The sequence below is a fragment of the Mustela putorius genome, unplaced genomic scaffold (assembly GCF_011764305.1).
Source record: "Mustela putorius furo isolate JIRA1106 unplaced genomic scaffold, ASM1176430v1.1 tig00004041_pilon_pilon_pilon, whole genome shotgun sequence".
Taxonomy (NCBI): domain Eukaryota; kingdom Metazoa; phylum Chordata; class Mammalia; order Carnivora; family Mustelidae; genus Mustela; species Mustela putorius.
The window spans coordinates 1,223,791-1,247,608 of NW_025422176.1; the positions used below are offsets into that span (position 1 = coordinate 1,223,791).

Consider the following 23,818-nt stretch of genomic DNA (forward strand, 5'->3'; position numbering starts at 1 on the left):
TCTAGAGTGCCCACGCGGCTCTGCGCGGGAAAGGGCATCACCGGCAAGGCAGAGTGTCGCTCGGGGGCAAAATTTCAATAATCTGACATCTCAAACTTCAGCTGCTTGGTTGAGCTTGTGGGGACCACTGTGGTTGCTAGACAGACCCCACGACTCCAGGTCTCCCTCGGGAATTCTGTGCACATTCATCTTTCTGCAGTCAGTGTGCAAAGGGATGCCTACCGGCTCAATGAGGCCGTTTGTCTGCTCTTCCCACGTATTCAATACACACTCCTTGCTGTTCGGTTTGGGTAAGCTCAGTGACACTGGGAGAGTGAAGAGCTCTGTGGTCAGACAGCCTTGGGTCTGAGTTCTGGCTCTGCTGCTGTGTGATCTTCCTGGGATCAGCATCTCTGACAGGAGGACAGTCTCATACTGACTTCAGACAGCTGTGCCAAGGACGATACATGCACAGAGCGCCCGGCATCCTAACAGAGCGGCCCCTCTCCATTGCCCAGAAGCTCACTGCTTGCCCGTGAACGCTACCGCCACCCAGCTCACATGGTTGCTGTCAAGATAAAAGTCTGTGTGGACCATGCACCACCTCACGGCGGTGATATGAGCCGCGCACTGTCCTTGCACACAGCGTGTGTCCGGTAAGTGCTCATTTCCGGAGTTCAGCTCATCAGCCCCCAGGTACAGACCTTAACTCATGGGGGGGTTACGGCAGGTGGACAAGGGCCCTGGCCTGGATACTAATCTGGGCCTCCCCTACTCCTCCAACAGCTCAATTTCCTCAACTGTAAAATCGTTCAACAACCTCTCCAGTCCCTTCCAGCAACATCATTTCCTCAATCCACTCCGACTGTAACACACAGCGTCTCAGTTCTAAAAATAAGAGGATTCCCATTGGTTGGAAGAACCGACGCTCATCTTCATAGTTTCATCAGTACAGCTTTATGAGGTCATGCCCTGGGAAACAGGAGGAGAGGGATTGCCATTTTGAACTCGACGCTGCTCCCAGTGAACAGAGCGAACAAGGCCATCCTCCGCGCCCAAGGGATCACCAGACACTTCCAACTGTACCACAGCTATTTTCAAAATCTAAAATTCCTTTGTACCTCTTACAATAGAACCATAACTTAGAAAGCAGTGGGTTCTAAGTGACAGCCTTAGGCAGAAGAAATTGCTTATCTCAGAATGGCCCTGGAGAAGTCCAGAAGTCTCCCACAGCGTGAGGTGCCCGTGGCTGGAGTCTTCTACTCCTACCTGGTATTTAAGAGCAGCCGAGGTGGATGCGGGAAGTTGCAACCAGAAAGGCCACGTGCAGGGGGACCGTTGCCTCCCAGGGGTGAACGGAGGAGGAGGAAAAGGACTCCAAGTGCCCGGCTCCCCTGTAGGGTTTATTCTGTACTTTGTTAATATGGAGTCTCCAGAACTACAATTCTTAAGAGATATCTTTCCTGTTGTGAAATTACTCAGGAGAACACTCCACACCATGCCTGGTGCACAGTGGCTGTCACTACACATTGGCTGAATTTGAATTCAGAACCACACACACATTGTTCCTCTGAAAAGTCGCGGAGAAGAATGTGGCCACCTGCTTCCTGTCCTCCCAAGAATCTCCTCTGTGCACTCACACTGGGATGCCCTTAGGTGCCAGCCACATCGCCCATCGGGGGAGGGGGAGGAGGGGTACGTGTTAGGTTTTGAAATCAGCCTGTGTTTCGTCCACTGATTGAATAAGCCTGTCCTTAAAGTCCTGGATATGGAAGGAAACAACCCAAAAGTGAAGGTTCACACAAGCACCAATGTGGTAATGACTGCTTTCCCCAAAGGCCCAGAATCCAAAGACAAGGCAAGGTCTGCAAGGTTACAACTGCCCCGGAGGAAAGCGCCCTACAGCTCTTACGTTGCTGATGTACTCCAGAGGCGTGAGACTGAAGGTGGGCAGGTCGTCGGTCAGGGTCTCGCCAATGCCTGCTGTGTTCCAGCTCTAGGGCGGGAAGGAGAGAAAGCGATCAAGGTCACTGAAACCAGGAGGCCCGGGAAAGCACCCCATGCCGGAAAATTCTCGAAGAATGCAGCCTTCCTAGAGGTGCCTTTGCTCAGTGACAGTCTTGGGAATCGTCACTATTCGAGAGACCAGGGACTTCTCTTCAAGTCATCAGCCTGAAGCCCGCCTCTCTCTCCGAGTTCCTGCAGACCCCTCCAACGGGAGCTGCTGCCTTCTCAGCAGAACTACCTGATGAGAACAGATCCCGTCTGGTGCTCCCACTCAGACCGTGAAGCGAAGAGCCAGTTACCCTGTGGTTTGAGTTTCTCTACTTGGGTGGGCACACCAGGTTAAGAGCTGCCTGGGTCCTCAGCACTCTAATGAGACTAGGAGTGCCCCCAAATCCTCCACAGAGACCCCACATAAATCCCACATTCCCCCACACTGTTTTACTGCTTTTATTTCTACTTGCCTTCCAGATCTATTTCTAAATGGATTCAGAGCTCAGAGGGAAAGGGATGGGGGGGAACCTCCAAACCCCACCAGCTGCCCCCTGTCCTCTCTGTGACCCCTCTGTCTGGGGAGATGCTCTTCCTTTCGACATTTCAAATACAGACTGTCTACGGTATCGTGCTGTGAGCCCTCCCAACGGGCTCTCTAGAGCCAGGCAAATTACCAGCATGTACGTGGTTCCAGAGTTCAGCCTGGCACACCTCACAGAAATCTAGTTTCTTAATTCCAATCTGAGTCACCCTAAAGCCAGCCTGGAAAACAAGGCCCTTGTTACCGGGAGTAACTCCCAGGTCACCCTGTAGCTGCCCTCCGCAGCCACCTGATGCCATCCAGCTGCCTGATCCTTTAAGCAACGTTCCGGGAATGTCATGGTCACGTCCACCCCTGGGCTCCCAGCCCAGCCTAAGCCTCAGCTTCCCTCCCCGTGTTCCCCAGCAGCAGCTCAATTCTTATTTTCTTTGCTTGAGACAAGTTCTTTCCTTCCCCACCTCCGGCCCTGGTTTTCTAAACTCCTCGTTCTTGTTCGAGAATCCTCCTCTGTTTCAAAATAGCCTACTTTTCATCAGTTAACTCCCACCCACGGAGAGGAAGCACTGTGATCACCCCCACACACTGCGTGCCCAGGACGCGCACAGCCCTGGGCCCCCCGTGGGGGAGAGGAGACCAAAAGAGGTAAGACTTGGTGCCTGCGCTCCTTGGGAAACCAAGAGCCGGTGACACGCTCCCGCGCTGTGCACCCCCATGCGTTCCCCCACGTGCACGTGCACAGGTGTCCACTTGGGAGTTCTCTGAGGCAGAGGCGAGGTGTGGTGCCGTGAGCACCGGTGAGTACAGGAGGAGTGGGCTGCAGGGTGCCTGAGGGGCGGAGAGGGAAGACCGGAAGGACGCGGCACAGCTCCGAATGGGCTAAGAGAGGGCTTGATTTTTAACAGATCCACTGCAGAGAGAAGGGGAGGGGAGGCGGCATGAGGAGGCATGAGGAGGTAGCCTGCACTTCACAGAACACACATGGACCAACCCCAACGTGCAGAACAAACCTGGATCCTGCCTCAAACAGTGAAATTATGACTTTTATGACAACTGGAAATTTGAACACTGATTAATGGTATTAAGAAATCATTTCTAACTTAGGGGTGATTTGGGTCCTGTGATTATTTTTAGCGTTGTTATGCTTTAGAGAAAGGATATATGTACAAGACGGACGACCCACTGACCATGTCGAAGGGGCGTGATGACGACGTAGGGTTCGTTAGACTCTTCTCTCCACTGTACGTTTGTGTGAAAACTTCCCTAATAAACTTCTGACAGACCGCTCTGCTGGGCCTGGGGAGCTGTAGGGATGGGGCAGACGTGCGGGAGGGGGGCGCTGCCCGTGAGAACGGGAGCCGCACCTCGGGGCTGGGCTGCAGGGAAGGAGCGGTGTCCCCCAGGAACTTGCAGGGGACGAGCACAGCGGGCAGGAGGCCCTGGGAAGGCTCCATGGGGAGGCAGGAGGAGAGTGGCCAGGCAGAGGGCGGCGGGGGCGGCGGGGGGGCGGCCACAATCAAAGGGGGTTTTGCAAGAAGGGCAGGTGGACAGTGGACAAACCAGGAGGCGCTGAGCAAGTAGGGCGACCGGGAAATGCTGCAGGGTATTTTTCAATTGTTCAAAATCTAATTGAAAAGTTCCTTCATAGGGGCTTTTCCGTCTCATCTGTCACCAGGTGATGTGAGCAAACGTCAACAGTCGATTCTGAAATGGACTGCAGTGTTGGTTTATATTCTTCAGCTGTGAAAGGGGAATACAATTCACCGGCAAACATTAAAAGCAAACACTGAATGACCAGGGTTTAATTTTCAAATCCTTACGGCCGAAGTGTTTGCGTTTGTGCTGTGTGCTTTCCCCCTGGCGACTCTGGGAGAGCTCCTCCTAATCTCTGAGCTGCCTGTCTCCGTTCCCAGGGTCCCGCGGTGTCACAGCGCGGCCGGAGTAAGGTCAGATTCAAGCGACCCAGAGCCCGAGCACAGCGAGGCGGTGGAAGAGCAGCGGGAAGAGCGGACCTTCCGGGGCGCCCGCGTGGCGCAGGGGATTCAGCCTCTGCCTTCAGCTCAGGTCATGACCTCAAGGTCCCGGGATCGAGCCCACCATCGGGCTCTCCGCTCGGCGGGGAGCCTGCTTCCCCCTTTCTCTCTGCCTACTTGTGATCTCTCTCTCTCTCTGTTAAGTAAATAAATAAAATCTTAAAAGAAAGAAAGAAAGAAAGAAACGACCTTCCAGTACAGAAGGTCACGACATTAGGATCTGGGGTGGGGGAATGGGTGACACAGGTGAAGGGAACCAAGAGCATACTTTTCGCGAGGAGCACTGAGCCGGGGACACTGATCACTGCACTGTACGCCTGACACTCACGTAACACTGTATCTTAATTACACTGCAGTAAAAAAGAGGTTAAAAAAAATATCCTGGTTCTTAACATTCCCATGAATCACTTGTTTTATCCTACAATCCACATGAAATCGTTTCAAAACTACAATGGCATTACTACTAGCAATAAAATGACTGGACAAAGTTAAAAATTCCTTTTTAAGCTCTAAGAAAAATAATAAAGCAGCCAGCTCTGGGGGCGGGGGATGGGAAGTATGAAGAATGCGAAGGGCCGCAACTTTCCCAGCAGCTCCACGAGCACCAGCAGCTCCGCAACATGGAAGGGTGACTAACCCAAAACAAGGACCCTGGCCTTTTAACAGTTTTCATAATCCTTTTCGTGCAACTTTGGAGAGAACTTCTGGGTGCTGATACCTTTGTCGGGAGGAGCCCGTTATCTCAGGCTCCACCACTCCTTTCACTTCCTGTCTCCCTTTTCTAGTCAAGTTCAAATAACTGTTATATTGTATATATTTTGGTTTTTTAAAAAACAGCACATGTAGTCCAGTTCCATTTCTTCTACAGATCTACCTGCCCAGTGGTGCCCATCCGGCCGTCCAGAAGAGGCGTCTAGGGGATAAGTACCACACGTTCGTGGCATTTCTACGTTGTGGGATTCTGAAGGGATTTACTGCTTTTTTCATTGTACTATCCTGTATTGCCTGAATTTCTGAAAAGGAGTGTGTGCAATTTTTACTTTAAAAAACTGTCATTCCTCTTAAAAAATGAGAATCACAGAGAAAAAGAAAACCAGCAATCATTAAGCATGTACACTGCGGCAGCTGTAGGGCTAAGTCCCATCGTCTATGAAATGTCATGTGATCCTCACACATCTGCATGGTCAGAATCAGTGTGTCCCCATCTCATGAGGCTGACACAGGAAGCCAGGCCCATGGGACCGTGTCAGGGACATCATTTCTCCAGTTTCGCCCACCCCCGCCACTGTCCGCCCCCCCGCCAGAAACACAGATCTGACTGCAGCAGATCGCATGGCATTCTGTGGGAAAATCCACTGTCCAACCCCACTGTTTCACAGATGGGGTTTCTGAGATCCAGAGAGATCCACAGACTGGACCCAGGTCATACAGTGAAGAAACGAGTGCCCCTTGAGCCCTGGTCTTATATGCTTTCCAGAAGGCAGCAAGAAGCAAAGAACTTGTAATGATGCCTTATGGCTTCTTGCTGCCTTCTAAAAAGAATCTCCCAGTTATTAAAGGCCCACAACTGGATCCTTCTCACAATCCCAGCCCAGAAATCCAAACATCAGTGAAGAGACCAGAGCCACAGGAGTTAGAGCAGGTAGAGATCTGACTGATGGGTAGTCCCTTAAAGGAGTCAGGACAAGCAGAAAAGGGTATCAGGTGAGGGAAGGGAGGCGCCCCGGGAACAGCCAGAGAGCAAAGCCATCAAGGACAGAAAACAGCAGCCCCCTCAAACCCCATCAAAATCACCAGATCAGATCTGGTAAGACACTCTCCTGGGCAAAGTTCCAGAACTAATGCTCATGAAAAGAATGCAATCTCACGGCACAATTAGCTCCTCTGACCTGCCCCAACCTATCCAGTGGCACATAATCTGCCTCACTTCTCCCGCAGAGGGCACAGCTACGCTGCTCCGAAAGGTGAAAGTTAATCAAGCAATAATAATCATCCCAGGAAGCAGGATGAAAATAAGGCATCACAGTGACTCCAATTAAGATAAGACATTCTTGCTAAGCAGTGAGTTGCAAGGGAACAGTGAGTCTGCACTGTGGGACTTCCAAGTCAGGAGAGTTAGAGAGCTTCCTCCTAAAGCTCCTGGGGGCCGGGCGGGGGTGGGGGGGTGTGGCGGGAGGAGCCGGGGCCCAACAGGGGGATGTCTGCGGTCCGTGGGAAACTCACGTCCATCTTGGAAACGAGTAGCAGCTGCTGTTTGATGCGCAGGAACACGGAATCGAAAGCCAGCTGGTGGGCCTGCTGGTTAAGGCGAGTCAGGGCCGTGCGAGACGCAGACAGCAGGTTGTGGTTACTGGACCCTTTTTCCTAAGACGAGATAATGCAAAAAAATATTAGGGCCTGGCTCTAACCAAGGCGATCAGCTCGTTCAACATTTTGAAAAGCCCCTGAAAGGAAAAAACTGAGGTGGTGGTTCAGTACAGCAGTGGTTCCCAAGTCCGACTATGCCCCAGCACCCCCTGTGGAAGATGCGGGATTATAGATGCACTCAGAGCTACTGAATCAGAGCCCAGCAAGGTTCTGGGGTGCAGGGAGCATTTTAGCTCACTTTTTCATGTAATTCTGATGCATCTGCTAACACAAGCTCAGGGACTGGCAGTTTAGGAAAAAATTAACTGGTGAGTGTCCCTCAGGGATAGAGGCAGAGGGAGAAAATGATCAGAAGTGTCAGGTATAAACAAGACTGAGGGACAGGAGCCTGACCTCCCAGCGAGGTCAGCTCAGTCACACTCGGTCGTACGGCAGACTACGCACAATCTACATGAGTTCCAAGGAATTCCAAACAGCCTGAGAAAATACAGAGGTGGAAAATGTAACCTTAGTTTTGCTATTATAAATGAGCCGATTACAACAAACTAAACCAGATCAGCAATAAAGATAAACAGAGTTGCTTTAACCTAATCACGGAAACACGGATGAATGAATCTGCACAACTGTTTTAAGTGTTTGTCAAGCTCTAGTGCAGCCAACTGGCGGGCCAAAGTGCATGGCGATGGGGAGACCGTGTGAGGGCAGATGAAGGCTCAGATACGTCCAAAGGCTCACTGGGCCGTCACCCCCAGAGCTCAAGGCCCACCAGGACACGATGAGATTGTATTTGGTTTCAAGGGAACAGCAATGTCTCCTCTGCCTATCACCAAGACAGGTGGGGGGATGGTTCTGGAAAGGATGCTACAGTCCACTTAGGATCTTGGGGCCATTCATAGGTTGTTGTGTGGTTCACTCCACATGTTGGGAGGTTCTTCCATCCCTGGAGCCCCAAGGGGCCCAGAGTTCAAAGAGCAGCACTGTGATAGGCATACCAAGAGCTTAAGCTAAAGGGATGGCCAGAAGGGAACACTTATCCTCAGGTCCTCCTACTGCCACGAGGAGGATCGATTTCCCTCCTGGCAGGGTTGGGGGCCTCCTTTGTGGGTTCTCCTCACTAGCGGGCAGTCCACATTGTAATCCCCTCTCTGCCGTTCAGTAACAGGGGCCTGTCCCTGCCCTGGAGTCAGGGGCTACCCAGCCATCCTCCTGGCAAATCTGACTCTAGAGGGCAGCACGGCAAGCCCATCACCACACACCTGAAGTCATGCTGTCCGTGAGGGCTCTACCGCCTTCCGTCAGTAATAAAGCTCCACTTCTCCAACTCCCACACCTATACGTCCATTCGTTCCCACCCAGTTTAGTTTTTTAGCTCCTTAAAACGCAACAGAAACGAGACCGAGAGGAGGCAGTAGGGCACACGGCAGACTGCGGTCCACATGCAGAGCCAAAAAGCCTGGATCAGGGAACGGGTGACAAGAATGCCATCAGTCTGGTCTCATACCTTGAGGGTATATAGTATTTCCATTAAACTGGCATATTCAGCAGGGTTATCCTTCTGGAGGTAATTATATTCTTGCCATGGGTTCTTGGCAGAGCTCTTCTTGTCTGTCAAGATGCTATCCTGAAACCCGGCCAGGCTCCGAGGGCTGTAGGAGTCAGAGAGATACTTGCCAGCTGTAGACAAAATCCTGAAATGAAAGTGATGACCATTATGCCCTGAGCTATTTGTATGGAACCTTCCTCTGGGAGCATTCAGTTTGCTCCTTCCTAAATCCCAGGATATCCTGATGAGGGAGACTGATTTTGGGTCCATTTGCTAATAAAAGGAAGACATCCCACACCGCTGAGGAACAAGCTGGACCTCGGGTGCAAAAGAGACCCCAGGTGCTTTTAGTTCCTATTTAACACTCAGTCCGCCAGCACCTGCCACCTTCCTAACGTGACAGACAGCCTACATAGGGGCCGTCGTCAGTTTATTACGATCTGGGACACTGTGCATTTTCTGTGCAGCACTTTCTGGCTCCGCGGGCATCACCATTTGGAATGAAGCCATGGGGAGCCACCGGCAGCGGGGGAGCCGGTCGTGGGAGAGTGGGGACAGCAGCTCGAAGCACGCTGCTAGCCACATGACTCACCGTCACACGACTGGGCCGGTGTGGGGTTCGTGTTCACCTGCCCTGTATAGTTTACTTTTGTGGTTTAGGTGCCACAGAGAGCTCTACTGTGAGAAGCCAGCACTGTCCCATTTCTCAGGAAGAAAAAACGCCTGGAGAACGTTCTAGGTGACGACCAACCTCTAGGGCTTGCACCTCTATCTTCTCTTTCCACCAAGGCCAAGGACAGCCTTCCCTGACAGATGCTGCAAAGCCTCTGCTGTCCTCCCTGAGCACAGGGGGACCGCCCAGAACCAGGTGAACATACGCAGGACCATCCCACGTGTGGCTGACTCCCCGACCCCTCCTTGACCATAACATGTTATGAAAAAGGATCGCCCTGGCAGCTTTCTGGCTGAACTCACTTTTTAAAAAAACAAGTCCAGTGAAGCCTGTCAAGGCACACGTTTACCTACAGACAAACGAACGCGTTTATAGCACCTTCCTGGGGAGCCACAGCCGACACAAGCGGCCGCCTGTCTCTGCCACTAAGCTATGGTTTTCCCTGATGCTTAAGCCTCCAGGTCGCTTCAGCTGGGTCTCTTCTCTGCCAAACCGCGGCCTGTTCCTGCCATCACCCTTTCTTCCAAGCCTTCACGATCTGTGAGGACCAAACAGGGTGTTCTTCCCGTCTAAATTCCAAGCACGGAGCACAGGGCCTGGCCCACGGGGGCTGACCCTGGGTTTAGTGAGCAAGAAGCTGAGAGCTGCCTCTGGGAAATCAGCTCCCCTGTTGTGCCTCCCCTGGGTCATCTAGGAGGAGACTGGACCCAGTATGCCATCCACGCTGAAGGAAAATAGGTATGTCAGGAATGGTTTAAATATTAAAGATTACAGTTTAAAATGTTAGAACAGTGTGCTCTAAAATAAGAACCAGGGCACCTGAATGGCTCCGTCGGTTAAGCGTCTTGCCTCTGGCTCACGTCATGATCTCAGGGTCCTGGGATCGAGCATTTCCCTCTCCCCCATGCTCGTGCTCTCTCTCTTGCTATCTCTCTATCAAATCTTAAAAAAAAAATAAAGTGAGAACCAAATTAAAAAAAAAAAAAAGGCAGAATCGGTTCCAACTCCCAAGGAATGAACCATATCTCTTCCTCCCTAGCCTCCTCTTAGATGAACTAATTATAATTAGTTCATTAGATGAACTAATCATCAGACTCAGATTTCCTAGGATGTGTGTTCACTAGTACTATGAGCTAAACCTTACTGAAATGAACACTTGATTTCTACACTCACAAAGAAATGTTCTCTCATTGCTGGAACAGGAGACAGCAGATAAGTAAATAGTCCTCACCCTCAAGAAGCTCACGGATTAAGGGGGGAATCCGACCTGCACTAATGTGCTAACGAGTGTTCGGGGAGACAGCAGTGAGTACACACAGAGGAGGGAACCCAATGTCACACTTACAACCACTTCAACTCATCTCCTTTCACGGGAGGTTGTTACCCACTTCTTTACAAGCCATGGAAACTTGTAAATTTACACTGGATCCCCCAAACCTGATTTTCCCATTAAACTGTCCCATGAAGACCTTTTCCCAGGGAAACCATCACTGTGCAATGAAAGTATAGAGGAGTCATGTCTATCTCTCTGTAGCTCACCCGACTTGCCCAGTGCACCAGAAAGTCCTCCAGTGGCACTCAGCCCATACATCACAAAACGATCTTTTTCTGCAAGGAAGTGATCTTAAGAGCCCCAAAGCCAATGCCACTCTTGTCGCCAAAGTAATCTAGAGTGTTCTGAGCTACTGCCTTTGTCACCTTGAGGGGTGGTGGGAGGCGTGGTCCTTGGGCCGAGGGAGTCTGGGTTCTGCAGGGGAGATTGAGGGGAGATTGAGAGGCAGATAAGATAAGCTTTATAGGCAGCTGCCACACCTGTGCCTCCCCGATGGGAACACAGATGGTGACTGTCGCCATTTTCCCTTTCCAGGCTCAGTGCTTCCAAGAATGATGTCACCTCTTAAAGAAGCTCCCCTGGATACGCCCCGTCCGTTCTCATCTCATGCCAAAGCTTGGGTCAGAGTTTCAGCTTCTCTGGGCTGCAAAATGCTGACAGAGAGGCTCATCCTTTACCACTACCGGGTCAACTTCCTAACCAGACCCCTCTCTTCCTCTAAGAATGTAATATTCACCTTCACTACAAGATTGAGGAAAGCCTGTATGTCCTGACATGGAAAGGTGTCTGCCGTACACAGGCAGAGGAACCCAAGTCCAGGGTGGGACACTAATCTGTGAGAAAGATGGTGTGGGCAGTGCAGGGCTGACACACTCTGGACGGCTCAGCTCACGTCCACGTTCAAATCCCTGCCTCGTGGTCCCGTGACCTCAGCTCACGTCCACGTTCGAATCCCTGCCTCATGGTCCTGTGACCTGAGACGCAGCTATTTCCACAGATCATTTCTTTCACTTGAATTACTACCTGTGCCAGACTTGATGCCTCAATGTTCCTTCATTTGTAAAATTACAGACGGATAGTACCTACCTCTTTGGTCACGGGGAGGATTAAAGATTTAATTCCTGGAAAGTCCCTAATATCAGAGCTCAATAAATATTATAGGTGGGGGCAGATGTTAATAATGTTTCTTCTAGAGAGAATATTGAGGGTGAGTGGTTTCCCTTTTTATTTCATACACTCGTGAACTTTCTCATTTTTGCCATGGGCTAGGGCCAGGCTAGAATTACTACTTTACTTGAGAAAGTAAGAAGTGGTATGCCTTTCCTTTAAACATAAATGTTACACTTTCAGCTCTTCCCAGGAGTCCTCGAACACTCGGGCCCACTCGCCGTCCACTACAGGCGCACTTCACCACGTGTGCGTTTTCGCACGTCGGCATGAGCGTGTGCAGGGGGTTATGTTCACGGCGTTTATATTATTTACACACACTCCACTACGCACCTGTGCTGCTTGGGTTCTACTCCGCCCGGCTCCGGAGTTCCGGACAGCAGCAGCTGCCCGTTCTACCCCGCAGCGAGACACTGCCCAGAACGGGAACCACTGTGGGACACGGTGAACCTGAAGACAGTCCCTGGGCTCCGAAATGAAAGAAGACAGAATGTGGCGGGACGGAGGAAGCGCTGCCGTGGAGCACTGACCGCACTCCTCAGCCACTCACCCCACCTTCCACCAGGCGGCTGTGTCACCGCGCACAGCCCACCCCACGCGGACCAGGGCCAGAAATTCCCTCCCCCCCACATCACTTTAGGACAATAAGGAAGTACCCAAGAAAGAGGCGACGGGGCTGCTGCTAGGCCCTCAGACAACCGTACAAAATGGACTTCTTCCCCCCAACTCCTGGAGAACACAGAAATCACCGGCTCCAAGGAATTGACAGATTTAGGTGGAAAAAGGAAGGAGGGAAACCTGGGAGGCTGGAGCCCTCTGAGGGGAAAACCGGTTTGAACGGGATGACCTCCGGGCAAGGGAAACCCCGGCAGGTATCAGAACAGAGAAAGGAGGGGAAGAAACTTTTCCTAGGGCTGACCCCAGAAATCCTCCTTTGACACAGACTGCCCTTGGCAGCACAGAATTCCGCTGCAGAACCCAGAAGGCTGGCGAGTGAATCCCGATTCTGCGGGCTGCCCCAGGGCCTTCACCACTACCTATAATGCTGCTTCTATGGAGAAACTTAAGAGTCCCAGTAATTCACTTACCAACAAGCAGTGGGAACGCAGCCCATTTATAATTTGGAGACAACGCGTATGGTCTCATTTGGGCTGCAACTTCCATATCTAACAAAAACTTTGTGACCACTGCCAAGGAGCTCAGAGCCTTATCCCTTTCAGGTGCTCAGTAAATGTTTAATGATGACATGATGACACTTTGTATCTAGGTACAGACAGTCCTTGGGCCTGTGACTTTCACATTTGACCGTATGTCGTCATTGTGTGCTGTATCAGGTTCTTCCCCAGCCAGGATCCCGGGGAATCGCCCACAGCTCTGGCCTACCTGTTTGCTAGCTGCTGCTCGAAGTCCCCACATTGCCGCAAGAGCTCACCACAGGTGGCTATTATCCTAAACAAAACAAAACAAAAGCACTTCAAGTTCAAGTATCTGGAATGTTGACATTTACCGGACAAATACTGTCTCATTCATAAACATTCTAACTATTCACTCCTTTTGGGGGTGCTGGGTTCTGGAGAAGTGGTTAACCATTGGACAATCTACCTGACATGTCTCCCTAATCAGTAATTCGTGGAGAAGGGAAACTCGACTTCGTTCTAACATCCTCGAGACCTCTCTGCTGGGAATCGGGAGTTCTGTGCCACACGTCTGAAATAATCTTACATTTCCCAAATACTGAGGTGTGCTTTGGGGCTTTGTCCTTAATAAAATGGGTTGGAAATAGTTCATATCTAAAATTGTAAACGGGCACCTGGCAGGCTCAGTCTCAGAAGAGCATGTGACTCGATCTTGGGGTAGTGAGTCCGAGCCCACCTGGGGTGTAGAGACTACTTATATTTAAAAGCTTTAAAAAAAATAAAATAAAATTTAGAAATCAGCAATACATTTAAAAAATCATTCACCACAATCAAGTGGGATTATTCCAGGGATGCAACAGTGGTTCTATACTTGCGAATCAGTCAACCTGATACATCACATCCACCAGAGAGAGCATAAAAATCATACAAGCATCTCAAGAGATGCGGAAAAAGCATCCGACAAAGTACAACATCCATTCATGACAAAAACTCTCAACAAAGTCGGTTTAAAGGGAACATACATCAACATAATAAAGGCCATATATGAAAAAATGAAAAACACACAGCTAATATCATCCTCAATGGGGCAAAACTGAGAGCTTTTCCCCTATGGATCAAGACAAGGAGGGCGGACGGCGGCGGCGCACACTGGCGTAGACACTCTTGGGCCACGGTGGTGGTGGCACCCGCGTAGAGCCCGGCCGCCAGGGCCCCCAAAGTGCTGCTTCTGTCCAGCAAGCCCGCTGCTGCCGCTGCCGCCACCACCGCCGCCTGAGCCCCGGCCGACCGGGCTCTGCCACTCATGGTGCTGGGCCCGCGAGGGGCCAGCCGCGAGGGGCCAGCCCCGAGGCGGCAAGCGGGAGTCCGCCCCAGGCACGCGCCTCACGCGCCTGAGCCCCGAGGAGAAGGCGCTGCGGAGGAAACTGAAAAACAGAGTAGCAGCCCAGACTGCCAGAGACCGAAAGAAAGCTCGAATGAGTGAGCTGGAACAGCAAGTGGCAGATTTGGAGGAAGGGAACCAAAAACTTTTGCTAGAAAATCAACTTTTGCGAGAGAAAACTCATGGCCTGTAGTTGAGAACCAGGAGTTAAGACAGCGCTTGGGGATGGATGCCCTGGTTACTGAAGAGGAGGTGGAGACCCAGACCAAGGGGAATGGAGCGAGGCCAGTGGCCGGGTCTGCTGAGTCCGCAGCAGGTGCAGGCCCAGTTGTCACCCCTCCAGAACATCTCCCCATGGATTCTGACAGCGTTGACTCTTCAGACTCAGAGTCTGATATCCTGTTGGGCATTCTGTTCAACTTGGATCCAGTCATGTTCTTCAGATGTCCTTCCCCAGAGTCTCCCAGCCTGGAGCAGCATCCAGAAGCCCATCCAGAAGGACCCAGTTCCTTACCAGCCTCCCCTTCTCCGTCACTGGGGACGTCATCAGCCAAGCTGGAAGCCATTAATGAACTGATTTGTTTTGATTAAGTATACACCAAGCCCCTAGTCTTAGAGATACCCTCTGAGACAGAGAGCCAAGCTAATGTGGTAGTGGAAATTGAGGAAGCACCTTTCAGCCCCTCAGAGAAAGATCACCCTGAATTCACTGTCTCAGTGAAGGAAGAACTTGGTAGAAGATGACTTCATTCCAGAGCTGGGCACCTCAGATCTTCTTTCATCCAGCCACTGCCTCAAGTCATCTTCCTGTCTACTGGATGCTTACAGTGACTGTGGCTATGAGGGCTCCCCTTCTCCCTTGAGCGACATGTCCTCTCTGCTTGGTGTAGACCATTCTTGGGAGGACACTTTTGCTAATGAACTCTTTCCTCAGCTGATTAGTGTCTAAGGAATGACCCAGTGCTGTTACCCTTTTCTTTTGACCATTATACTGCCTGGCAGATAGCAAAGAAGCCTGTGCTTCATTTAAAAAAGCCAAAGTAGAGGGTGTACAGTGCTAGGGAATTCCCTTAAAGTATTTGTCTGTTAAACTGTATAGGTCACCCCAAGTATTGTCTTTGTCATCCAGCAGTCCAAGATACTCAGATACATTACTACAATCCAGAATTACAGTTTTTGAGGTCATACCCTTAAGGGCAGTAGTCTGCCCTAAAATTCTTACGTAAGGGTCATCAGACAAGCATCTTAGACATGAAATTTATGAGTGGCCCTTTAACATTTCTTTTACTCCTCTTGGCATCCCAGGCTTGCCTCCAATTTTAAGTCCTTTAGTTTGCTTCTGCAAGCAGAGAACCTACCTGAGGGGGCTCCTTTCCCTCATGTACAGTTCATGTAAAGATCAAGAATCTTGTGTAAAACTATGGAAATTTACTGAGTAAATGCTTGATGGAATCTTTCCCTGCTACTGTAATTTTTGGAAGGTGCTTTCTCCATTTATTTAAAACTACCTGTGCAATTACAAAGTGCAATGCAAAAAAAAAAAGAAAAAAAAAAGACAAGGATGACCACTCTATCCACTTTCATTCAACATAGCACTGGGAAGACCTAGCCACCGCAATCAGACAAGAAATAGAAATAGAAGGCATCCAGACTGGTAAGGACAAGGTGAAGCTTTCACTATTTGCAGATGACATAATATAATATAGAGAACCCTAAAGACTCCACCAAAAAACCACTAGAACTGATTAATGAATTCCATTAAGTCAGTGGATACAAAATCAGTGTACAGAAATCTGTTGCATTTCTTGCACTAATCATGAAGAAGCAGAAAGTGAAAATTTCCAACTGCACCAAAAATAATAAAACACCTAGAACTAAAAACCAAACAGACAAAAAGACCTATATTCTGAAAACTATAAAACACTTATAAAAGGAACTGAAGATGATACAAATGGAAAGAAGTTTTATGCTCATAGTTGGAGGAGTCAATATTGTTAAAATGTCCACACTACCCAAGGCAATCTACAGATTTAATCCAATCCCTATCAAAATACCAACAGCATTTTTCACAGAACTAGAACAAACAACCTAAAATTCATATGGAACCATAAAAGACCCTGAAAATAGCCAAGGCAACCCTCAGAAAGTTGAACAAAGCTGGAGGGATCACAATTCCAGATTTCAAGATACATCAGAGTCATCCAAACAGTACTGGCACAGTAACAGTGACTAATCACCAGAACAGAATAGAGAGCTCAGAAATAAACCCACACATATATGGTCAATTAATCCTCGACAAAGGAGGCGAGAATAAACAATGGGGAAAAGACAGAATAAATAAACATCTTCAACAAATGGCGTTGGGAAAACTGGACAGCCCCACGCAAAACAATGAAACCGGACTACTTCCTTACACCACACGCAAAAATAAATTCAAAATGGATTAAAGCTTAAATGTGAGGCCCAAAACCATAAAACTTCCAGGAGAAAATACAGGCAGTGTTTCTTTGACATCAGCCATAAAAACATTTTTCTAAATATGTCTCCTCAGGCAAGGGAAACAAAAGTGAAATTTAACTATTGGGACACCACCACCAAAATAAAAAGCTTTTGCTTTTTGCGAAGAAACCACCAACAAAACATAAAGGCAATCTACTGAATGGGACAAGATGTTTGCAAATGATATAACCGATAAGGGGTTAACATCCAGAGTATATAAAGAACATATGCAACTCAACACCAAAAAAATGAAATAATCCAATTAAAAAATGAGCAGAGCAGATTTTTCCAAAGACGGACAAACGGCTAACAGACACATGAAAAGATGCTCAACATCACTATCATCATCAGGGAAATACAAATCAGAATCACAAGAGCTTTCACGTCACACCTGTCAGAATGGCTACGATCAAAAATAAAAGAAATAATAAGCATTGGAACACCGGGGTGGCTCAGTCAGTTAAGCATCCAACTATTGATTTCGGCTGAGGTCATGATCTCAGGGTCATGAGACTGATCCCCGCATCAGGCTCTGTGCTGAGCCCAGAGCCTGCTTAAGGTTCTCTCTCCTCCTTCTGCCTCTTCCCCCAACTCACGCTCGCTCGCTCTCTCTCTAAAAAATAGGAAGGAAGGAAGAAAGAAAAGGAGAGAGAAAGAAAGGAAGGAAGGAAGAAAGAAGTATTGGTGAGGAGGTGAAGGAAAAGGAACCCTCTTGGGGCGCCTGGGTGGCTCAGTGGGTTAAGCCGCTGCCTTCGGCTCAGGTCATGATCTCAGGGTCCTGGGATCGAGTCCCGCATCGGGCTCTTTGCTCAGCAGGGAGCCTGCTTCCTTCTCTCTCTCTCTGCCTGCCTCTCAGTGTACTTGTAATTTCTCTCTGTCAAATAAATAAATAAAATCTAAAAAAAAAAAAAAAAAAGGAACCCTCTTGCACTGTTGGTGGGAATGCAAACTGGTGCAGCCACTCTGGAAAACAGTACGGAGCTTCCTAAAAAAATTAAAAACAGAATTACCATATGCTCCAGTAATGTCACTATTGGGTATATATCAAAGAAAACAAAAACCCTAATTCAAAATATATACCCATCCCTAAGTTGACTGCAATGTTATTTACAATAGCCAAGATACAGAAGCATAAATGAATGGACACAGTGTGTGATACATAGATCGACAATGGACTCAGCCATAGAAAATGAGATCTTGCCATTTGCGATCACATGAATGAACCTAAAGGTATTATTCTAAGTGAAGTAAGTCAAAGACAATTGACCGTATGATTTCACTCACACGTAGATTTTAAGACACAAAGCAAAACAAAAGAAACAAATAGACTCTTGAGTACAGAAAACAAATGATGACTGCGGGGGGGGGGGGGGGGGGGGGGGGATGGGTGAAACAGAGAAAGGGGGTTTAAAAAAATTAAGTTAAAATTTAAAAACCAAAAGTCATTACTTAGTATTTGTTAGATGTCTGCTATTTGCAAGGCAAAGAAAACTGGTTTTAAGCTGTGTCTCTCTCTGGTCCCATGAAAGGCAGATGAAGAGTAATCTATTTGGCTTCTCAGAGGTAAGACTGAATGACCGTCATGCCTTTACTTAATAATCTTTTAATTTTCAAGTAATTTTATGCGAGGCCCTAAAGTCCAGCGACCGAGTCCTTCAACACCAAACTATAAATGTCAGGACAAATCCAAGGATTAAAAACATCTTAAGTCTAGTTAATTTTTAACTTCTCTACAAGTGCCTATCCATCACCAGGGTATCTAGGCATTCCATCATAAGAAAGGTTTATGAGAAAATGAAATATTCCACTTTCCACTTGCCTCGAGTGCAACAGAATAACCTTGTATGTAGTATTTTCCAGTGTACCAAGCCGCCACACATGCTAGGGGGATACAGTTAGCATCGAGAACATTAAATTTCATCCCCCAAAATTAGAAGTCCAGATCAGAGCCATGAAGAAATTATCCGAATGGCCCTGGGAGGTGCTGGATCTGCTCTGATTAAAGACAGCTTTCAGGGGCGCCTGGGTGGCTCAGTGGGTTAAAGCCTCTGCCTTCGGCTCAGGTCATGATCCCAGAGTCCTGGGATCGAGCCCCACATCGGGCTCTCTGCTCTGCAGGGAGCCTGCTTCCTCCTCTCTCTCTCTGCCTGCCTCTCTGCCTACTTGTGGTCTCTGTCTGTCAAATAAATAAATAAAATCTTTAAAAAAAAAAAAAAAGACAGCTTTCAGGGGTGCCTGGGTGGCTGAGCTGGTTGGGCATCTGACTCCTGGTTTCAGCTCAAGTCATGATCTCGGGGTCATGGGATTGAGCCCGGAGTTGGACTCCATGCCATGGAGTCTGCTTCTCCCTCCCCCTCTGCCCCTTGCCTCGCTCTCTCACTCCCTGACAGAGAATAAATCAATCCTTTAAAAAAAAAGAAAGAAAAAAAGACAGCTCTCAGAGGATCTGGACGTGCTCTGGTGTGGACCACCACCACACTGAGAACTCCACGCGTCGCAGGCACCCTGCACACACTACCTAGGCCAGGGGTCAGGCAAGAGGGTGAAGGTCAACCGCCCTCTCCAGAATGTACAACCATGAAGAGTGGTTTTAAGGAAAAGAAATTCTGGGTTGTCGTTTATCTCAGCCTAAGAGTAGAGCAGCTGTCCCACCGTGGTAGCAGAGCAGCGGCACAAGAGAACGTACGGCCAGGCTGGCGGGGACTTCAGCGACCAGCGCCGGGGAGATGATGCGAACCCATTGCTTCTAGGGCTTCCAGGGTTTAGGTGATGTTAGAAATCTGGATTATGTTAAATCTGGATTATGTTAAATCTGGTTTATAAATGTGGACAACGAACCCCAAATTTTGTAAATGATGTGATCAAACCACATCCATAGGTCAGGTCTGGCCATAGGCCAGCGGTCTACACTTTCTGGCTGGACCTTCTCAAGGGCCAAACCCTTGCAGGTCACTGCTGATCACACTCCCACCAGGGCTCAGGGCTTGGGGCAATGGGGTCTATCTAGTGGCCCACAGGTCACAGGGACTACCCCAGGATCTAGCCATCAACCACCACTTGGAAGAGTGACCACAAAGCCTGTTATGAACTCTAACATGGTCCTTTAAGGCCAGATAATGTTGCCTTACCACTTAGAGGTATGGTGTTTAGATTTAAAAAACAAAATCTGGGGTCCCTGGCTGGCTCAGTCAGTGGAACGTGTGACTCTTTATCCGGGGCTTCTGGGTTTGAGACCCAAGTTGGGTGTAGAGATTACTTAAAAAAAAAAACTTACAAAAAATTTTAAAAATTTTAAAAATAATAAAAATAGGATCTAATTAGCTACATATTTTCTAAAATATAAGTTCCAAGTTATTTTAGCCTGAAAAATTATAGGCTAAGGGGAAAATAAATCTCAAGCCAAATATAAAAAAATATAAGTCACCTAAGGAGATGAGGCATACACAAAGACTAAAATGCTTTAACAGTGAGAGGGGGTCTCTCTGGGCTGCTGTTATCGCTGCTGCTGTTTTTAATTGGCTTGTTTTTAGAGTTTGCTTTAAGATTATTTATTTATTTATTTGAAAGACAGAGATCATAAGTAGGCAGAGAGGCAGACAGTGAGAGGAGGAAGCAGGCTCCCTGCTGAGCAGAGAGCCCGATGCAGGGCTCAATCCCAGGACCCTAAGATCATGACCAGGCACCCCTAGAGTTTGCTTTAAAAAAAAAGAAAGCAGAGAGGGAAAAAAAAAATGAACCCCTTAAAAGCACACTCATCAGGGGCGCCTGGGTGGCTCATCAGGTTAAAGCATCTGCCTTCGGCTCAGGTCATGATCTCAGGGTCCTGGGATCGAGCCCTGCATTGGGCTCTCTGCTCAGCGGGGAGCCTGCTTCTCCCCTTCTCTCTCTGCCTGCCTCTCTACCTACTTGTGATTTCTGTCTGTCAAATAAGTAAATAAAATCTTTAAAAACAAAACAAAACAAAACAACACGCTCTATAATGCAATTTTACGTATTCTATAATGCATGTTTCTGCCTACTACATGGGGCACACATTTAAGTTACAGCCCTCATTTTTACCTGATGGAATTCTGAAAAGCTGTCCAATCTTCTTGAAAAAGTGAGTTGGGAGGAATATCATCGAGCTTACACTTCTTTCGTATTGACTGGAGAGTACTGGTGAAATCAGACACGTACCTATGCGGAAAGAAAAAACACCCGACAGGGATGTCAGCAAAAACTCCTCGGCTCTAAAGACACCTGGAATCATGTGGCTTTGGGAAAAGGGCTAAGACCCAGCAGGGTCTTCTCTGTAGGGCCGGACCATCTTTTTCACCTGGAAGGGAGATTTAAGAGAGGTGCTCAAGACGAGACAAAAGGAGAGAGCCACTAAGACGAAGATTCTGGTGACCCACCAGGTGAGAGGTGGTGCTGAGAAATGACTCCCCGGCCCAAAGAACTGTCCTGACATGTCACAGGCCCATGATGATACCTGACCGCCACCGAGCACACTGTAAGGCAGCTCGCCAATGCACAGGGTACTCTTGCAGGATTCCCGGCCCCCTCCCCGCCCCCCAGTTTAGATTAAACAGCCAAGCTCCACAGCAGGCAGGTTCCCGGCTTGAATGGCACAGGATGTGAAATGGATTCGAAGCTGAGGCATCTCTCTCCCCCCCAGGCTGCTGTCTGCTCCCCCAGACCCCAGCTGCTTCCCTGCCCAGCACGCAGCACAAGTACAAGTCCATCGCTTCTTTACTGTGTGTGTTTAATGTATGTGCTGTCACCAGGTTAGAAGCTCCGGAGGAACAGGGACTATGTCCTTGTGGCTCATAAGTGTCCCCCAGGAAGGAGCACAGAGCTGGGAACAAAAGAGACACCTGGAAACAGTTCCTGGATGAATGCAAGACTTGCACTGGGGCCCTGAGAAAGCATCTGGGTGTCTTTGGGACTGTTTTCTCATCTTTAAAATGGACTTAACGAATGGTGTCTTCTACATTGCCTCAAGGAATTGTGATGATCAAATAAATGAAATAGGGGTTTCTGGGTGGCTCAGTCGGTTAAGCCTCGGACTCTTGGCGTCGGCTCAGGTCACAATCTCTGGGTCATGACGCTGAGCCCCACATCGGGCTCTACGCTCAGTGTGGAGTTTGCTTGTCCCTCTCCCTCCTCTCGAGCAAGCTTGCTCTCTTTTGCGAATGAATAAATAAAATCTTTAAAAACTAAATAGATGAAATAATATATACAAAAGCTCTTTGAAAAGAATAAAAGGAAAGCTGCTGTGGGGTGGCGTTGTTTTCTGAGACGTACACTTCCTGGAACAGGAACGAATGTGTGCACGTCCTTGAGAGGGTACGGTGAGGAGGACACGGGTGAGCAGGGTCTTGTTCTCTGGAAACCACGAGGCTCCCTGAAAACCCAGGACATCTGTGTGCATCCCAAGACGCCTGACCTTGCTCCCTTCCCAAACCACAAACCCTAAGTGAGGAAGGTGGGTTGTGCCCCGCAGGGCACAGCCCTGAAGTCAGCTTTCTTGGGGACATCGGTCCTTGGTGGATGGGGAGGGGCCTCAAGGACCACCTGACAAGAGGGGTGCTGAGGAACATAATCATGCTTCAGCGGCAGGTTGAACAACTGGGCCACCACCCCACGACTATGACAAGTGTGTCTTACAAGAGTGTGCGACCCGCCGCTGGACCTGCTTGGCAGCAGCTCATGGGTGTTCCCAGGTTGCAGAGTGGGCAGCAGAGCACTGGAGCGGGGATGGGGGTGTCCCCCGTTCAGCCTCAGTGCGTATCACATCACATTTTCATCACATTTATGCCCAGATTTTCCAATTCTCTCTCATGATCAACATCTCCAGGTGTCTCCACCACGTAAGGGTCACCGTGTTGGGGGCTTTAATTACCACTTTCACTTACTAGCCACGAACGCCATGGGGAGAGCCTCATCACTCAAAGAAAAGATGTCAGGACACCAAGACATCCCAAGCAGTAAGCAGCAGAGCAGTGAGCCGGGCAGGGCTCCAACACCAGAGCCCACAATCCCGGCAGAGCTGGGAAGCCCCTGATTCTGAAACCCGTTCTCCCCTGTTACACCCTTCGACCTCGCTCTGGTTCAAGTTAGGCCAGGCCCCTCCTGCCTCCCCTGCATGCTCCGTCCTGCCGTCCCCAATACCCCTCCCTGTGACTGAACGGTGTCCCACCTCAACCCCGCTCGGGTGAGCTTCACACTGATTGTCCTCATTCTACAGACAGCAGCTGCTGGGGTAGCTTCCAGATCTTCCCTTCGCGAGGTGACCTAGTTTCACCATGGCCCCTCTCTACAGTTTGAATTTTTAATATAGATTTGTGTTATTTTTTTTTTAATGAAGTAATCTAAATAACCAACAGAAGAACTATCTCACTCACAACAGCTGAGAAGAGCAGGGGACAAGAGAGAGGAACAGCCTTATATACATCAGTTCCTCAAGATACAACAGTAAAGGATGGGATGCCTGGGTGGCTCAGCGGGTTAAGCGTCTCCGTTCAGCTCAGGCCACGAACTCAGAGTCCTGGGATTGAGCCCGATGTGCTCAGCGGGGAGCCTGCTTCCTCTTCTCTCCCTCTCTGTCTGCCTCTCTGCCTACTTGTGATCTCTGTCTGTCAAATAAATAAATAAAATCTTTAAAAAAAAAAGATATAATAGTTAAGGTTGATTAAAAAACTCCTTTAAAGTACGGAGGAAAGAGCTGAATGTCTTCTTTTGAAGGAATAAAAGCAAAATGTTCAAAAGTGGTTATTTTGGGGTGCCTGGGTGGCTCAGTGGGTTAAAGCTTCTGCCTTCGGCTCAGGTCATGGTCCCAGGGTCCTGGGATCGAGCCCCGCATCAGGCTCTCCGCTTGGCGGGGAGCCTGCTTCCTCCTCTCTCTCTGCCTGCCTCTCTGCCTACATGTGATCTCTGTCTGTCAAATAAATCAATCTTTAAAAAAAAAGTAGGTATTTTTTTAGCAGAAAGACTAAGGGTGGGAGGAAGATTTTCATATTTTTATACCTTTACGTGTTTTTTAAAAATTACTCTAATGCAGGCGCCTGGGTAGCTCAGTTGTTAAGCGTCTGCCTTCAGCTCAGGTCATGATCCCAGGGTTCTAGGATCAAGCTCCAGATGGGGCTCCCTGCTCAGCGGGAAGCCTGTTTCTCCCTCTCCAACTCCCCCT

The 23,818-nt window shown here is 49.0% G+C and overlaps 1 protein-coding gene and 1 pseudogene across 2 annotated transcripts in view; one reads left to right on the forward strand and one right to left on the reverse strand.

Moving 5' to 3' along the window:
* Positions 1–23,818, reverse strand: part of COG7 (component of oligomeric golgi complex 7) — an 82,870-nt gene that overhangs the window by 12,320 nt on the left and 46,732 nt on the right. For both annotated transcript variants that reach the window (XM_013048893.2, XM_004778324.3), the window contains exons 10-14: positions 20,707–20,823; positions 13,015–13,080; positions 8,417–8,603; positions 6,772–6,912; positions 1,892–1,975 (exon numbers count right to left, since the gene is read on the reverse strand). In XM_013048893.2, coding sequence (XP_012904347.1) covers positions 1,892–1,975; positions 6,772–6,912; positions 8,417–8,603; positions 13,015–13,080; positions 20,707–20,823 — 595 coding nt within the window. The remainder of the gene's footprint in view (positions 1–1,891; positions 1,976–6,771; positions 6,913–8,416; positions 8,604–13,014; positions 13,081–20,706; positions 20,824–23,818) is intronic.
* On the forward strand, positions 13,748–15,664 carry LOC106004274 (annotated as a pseudogene).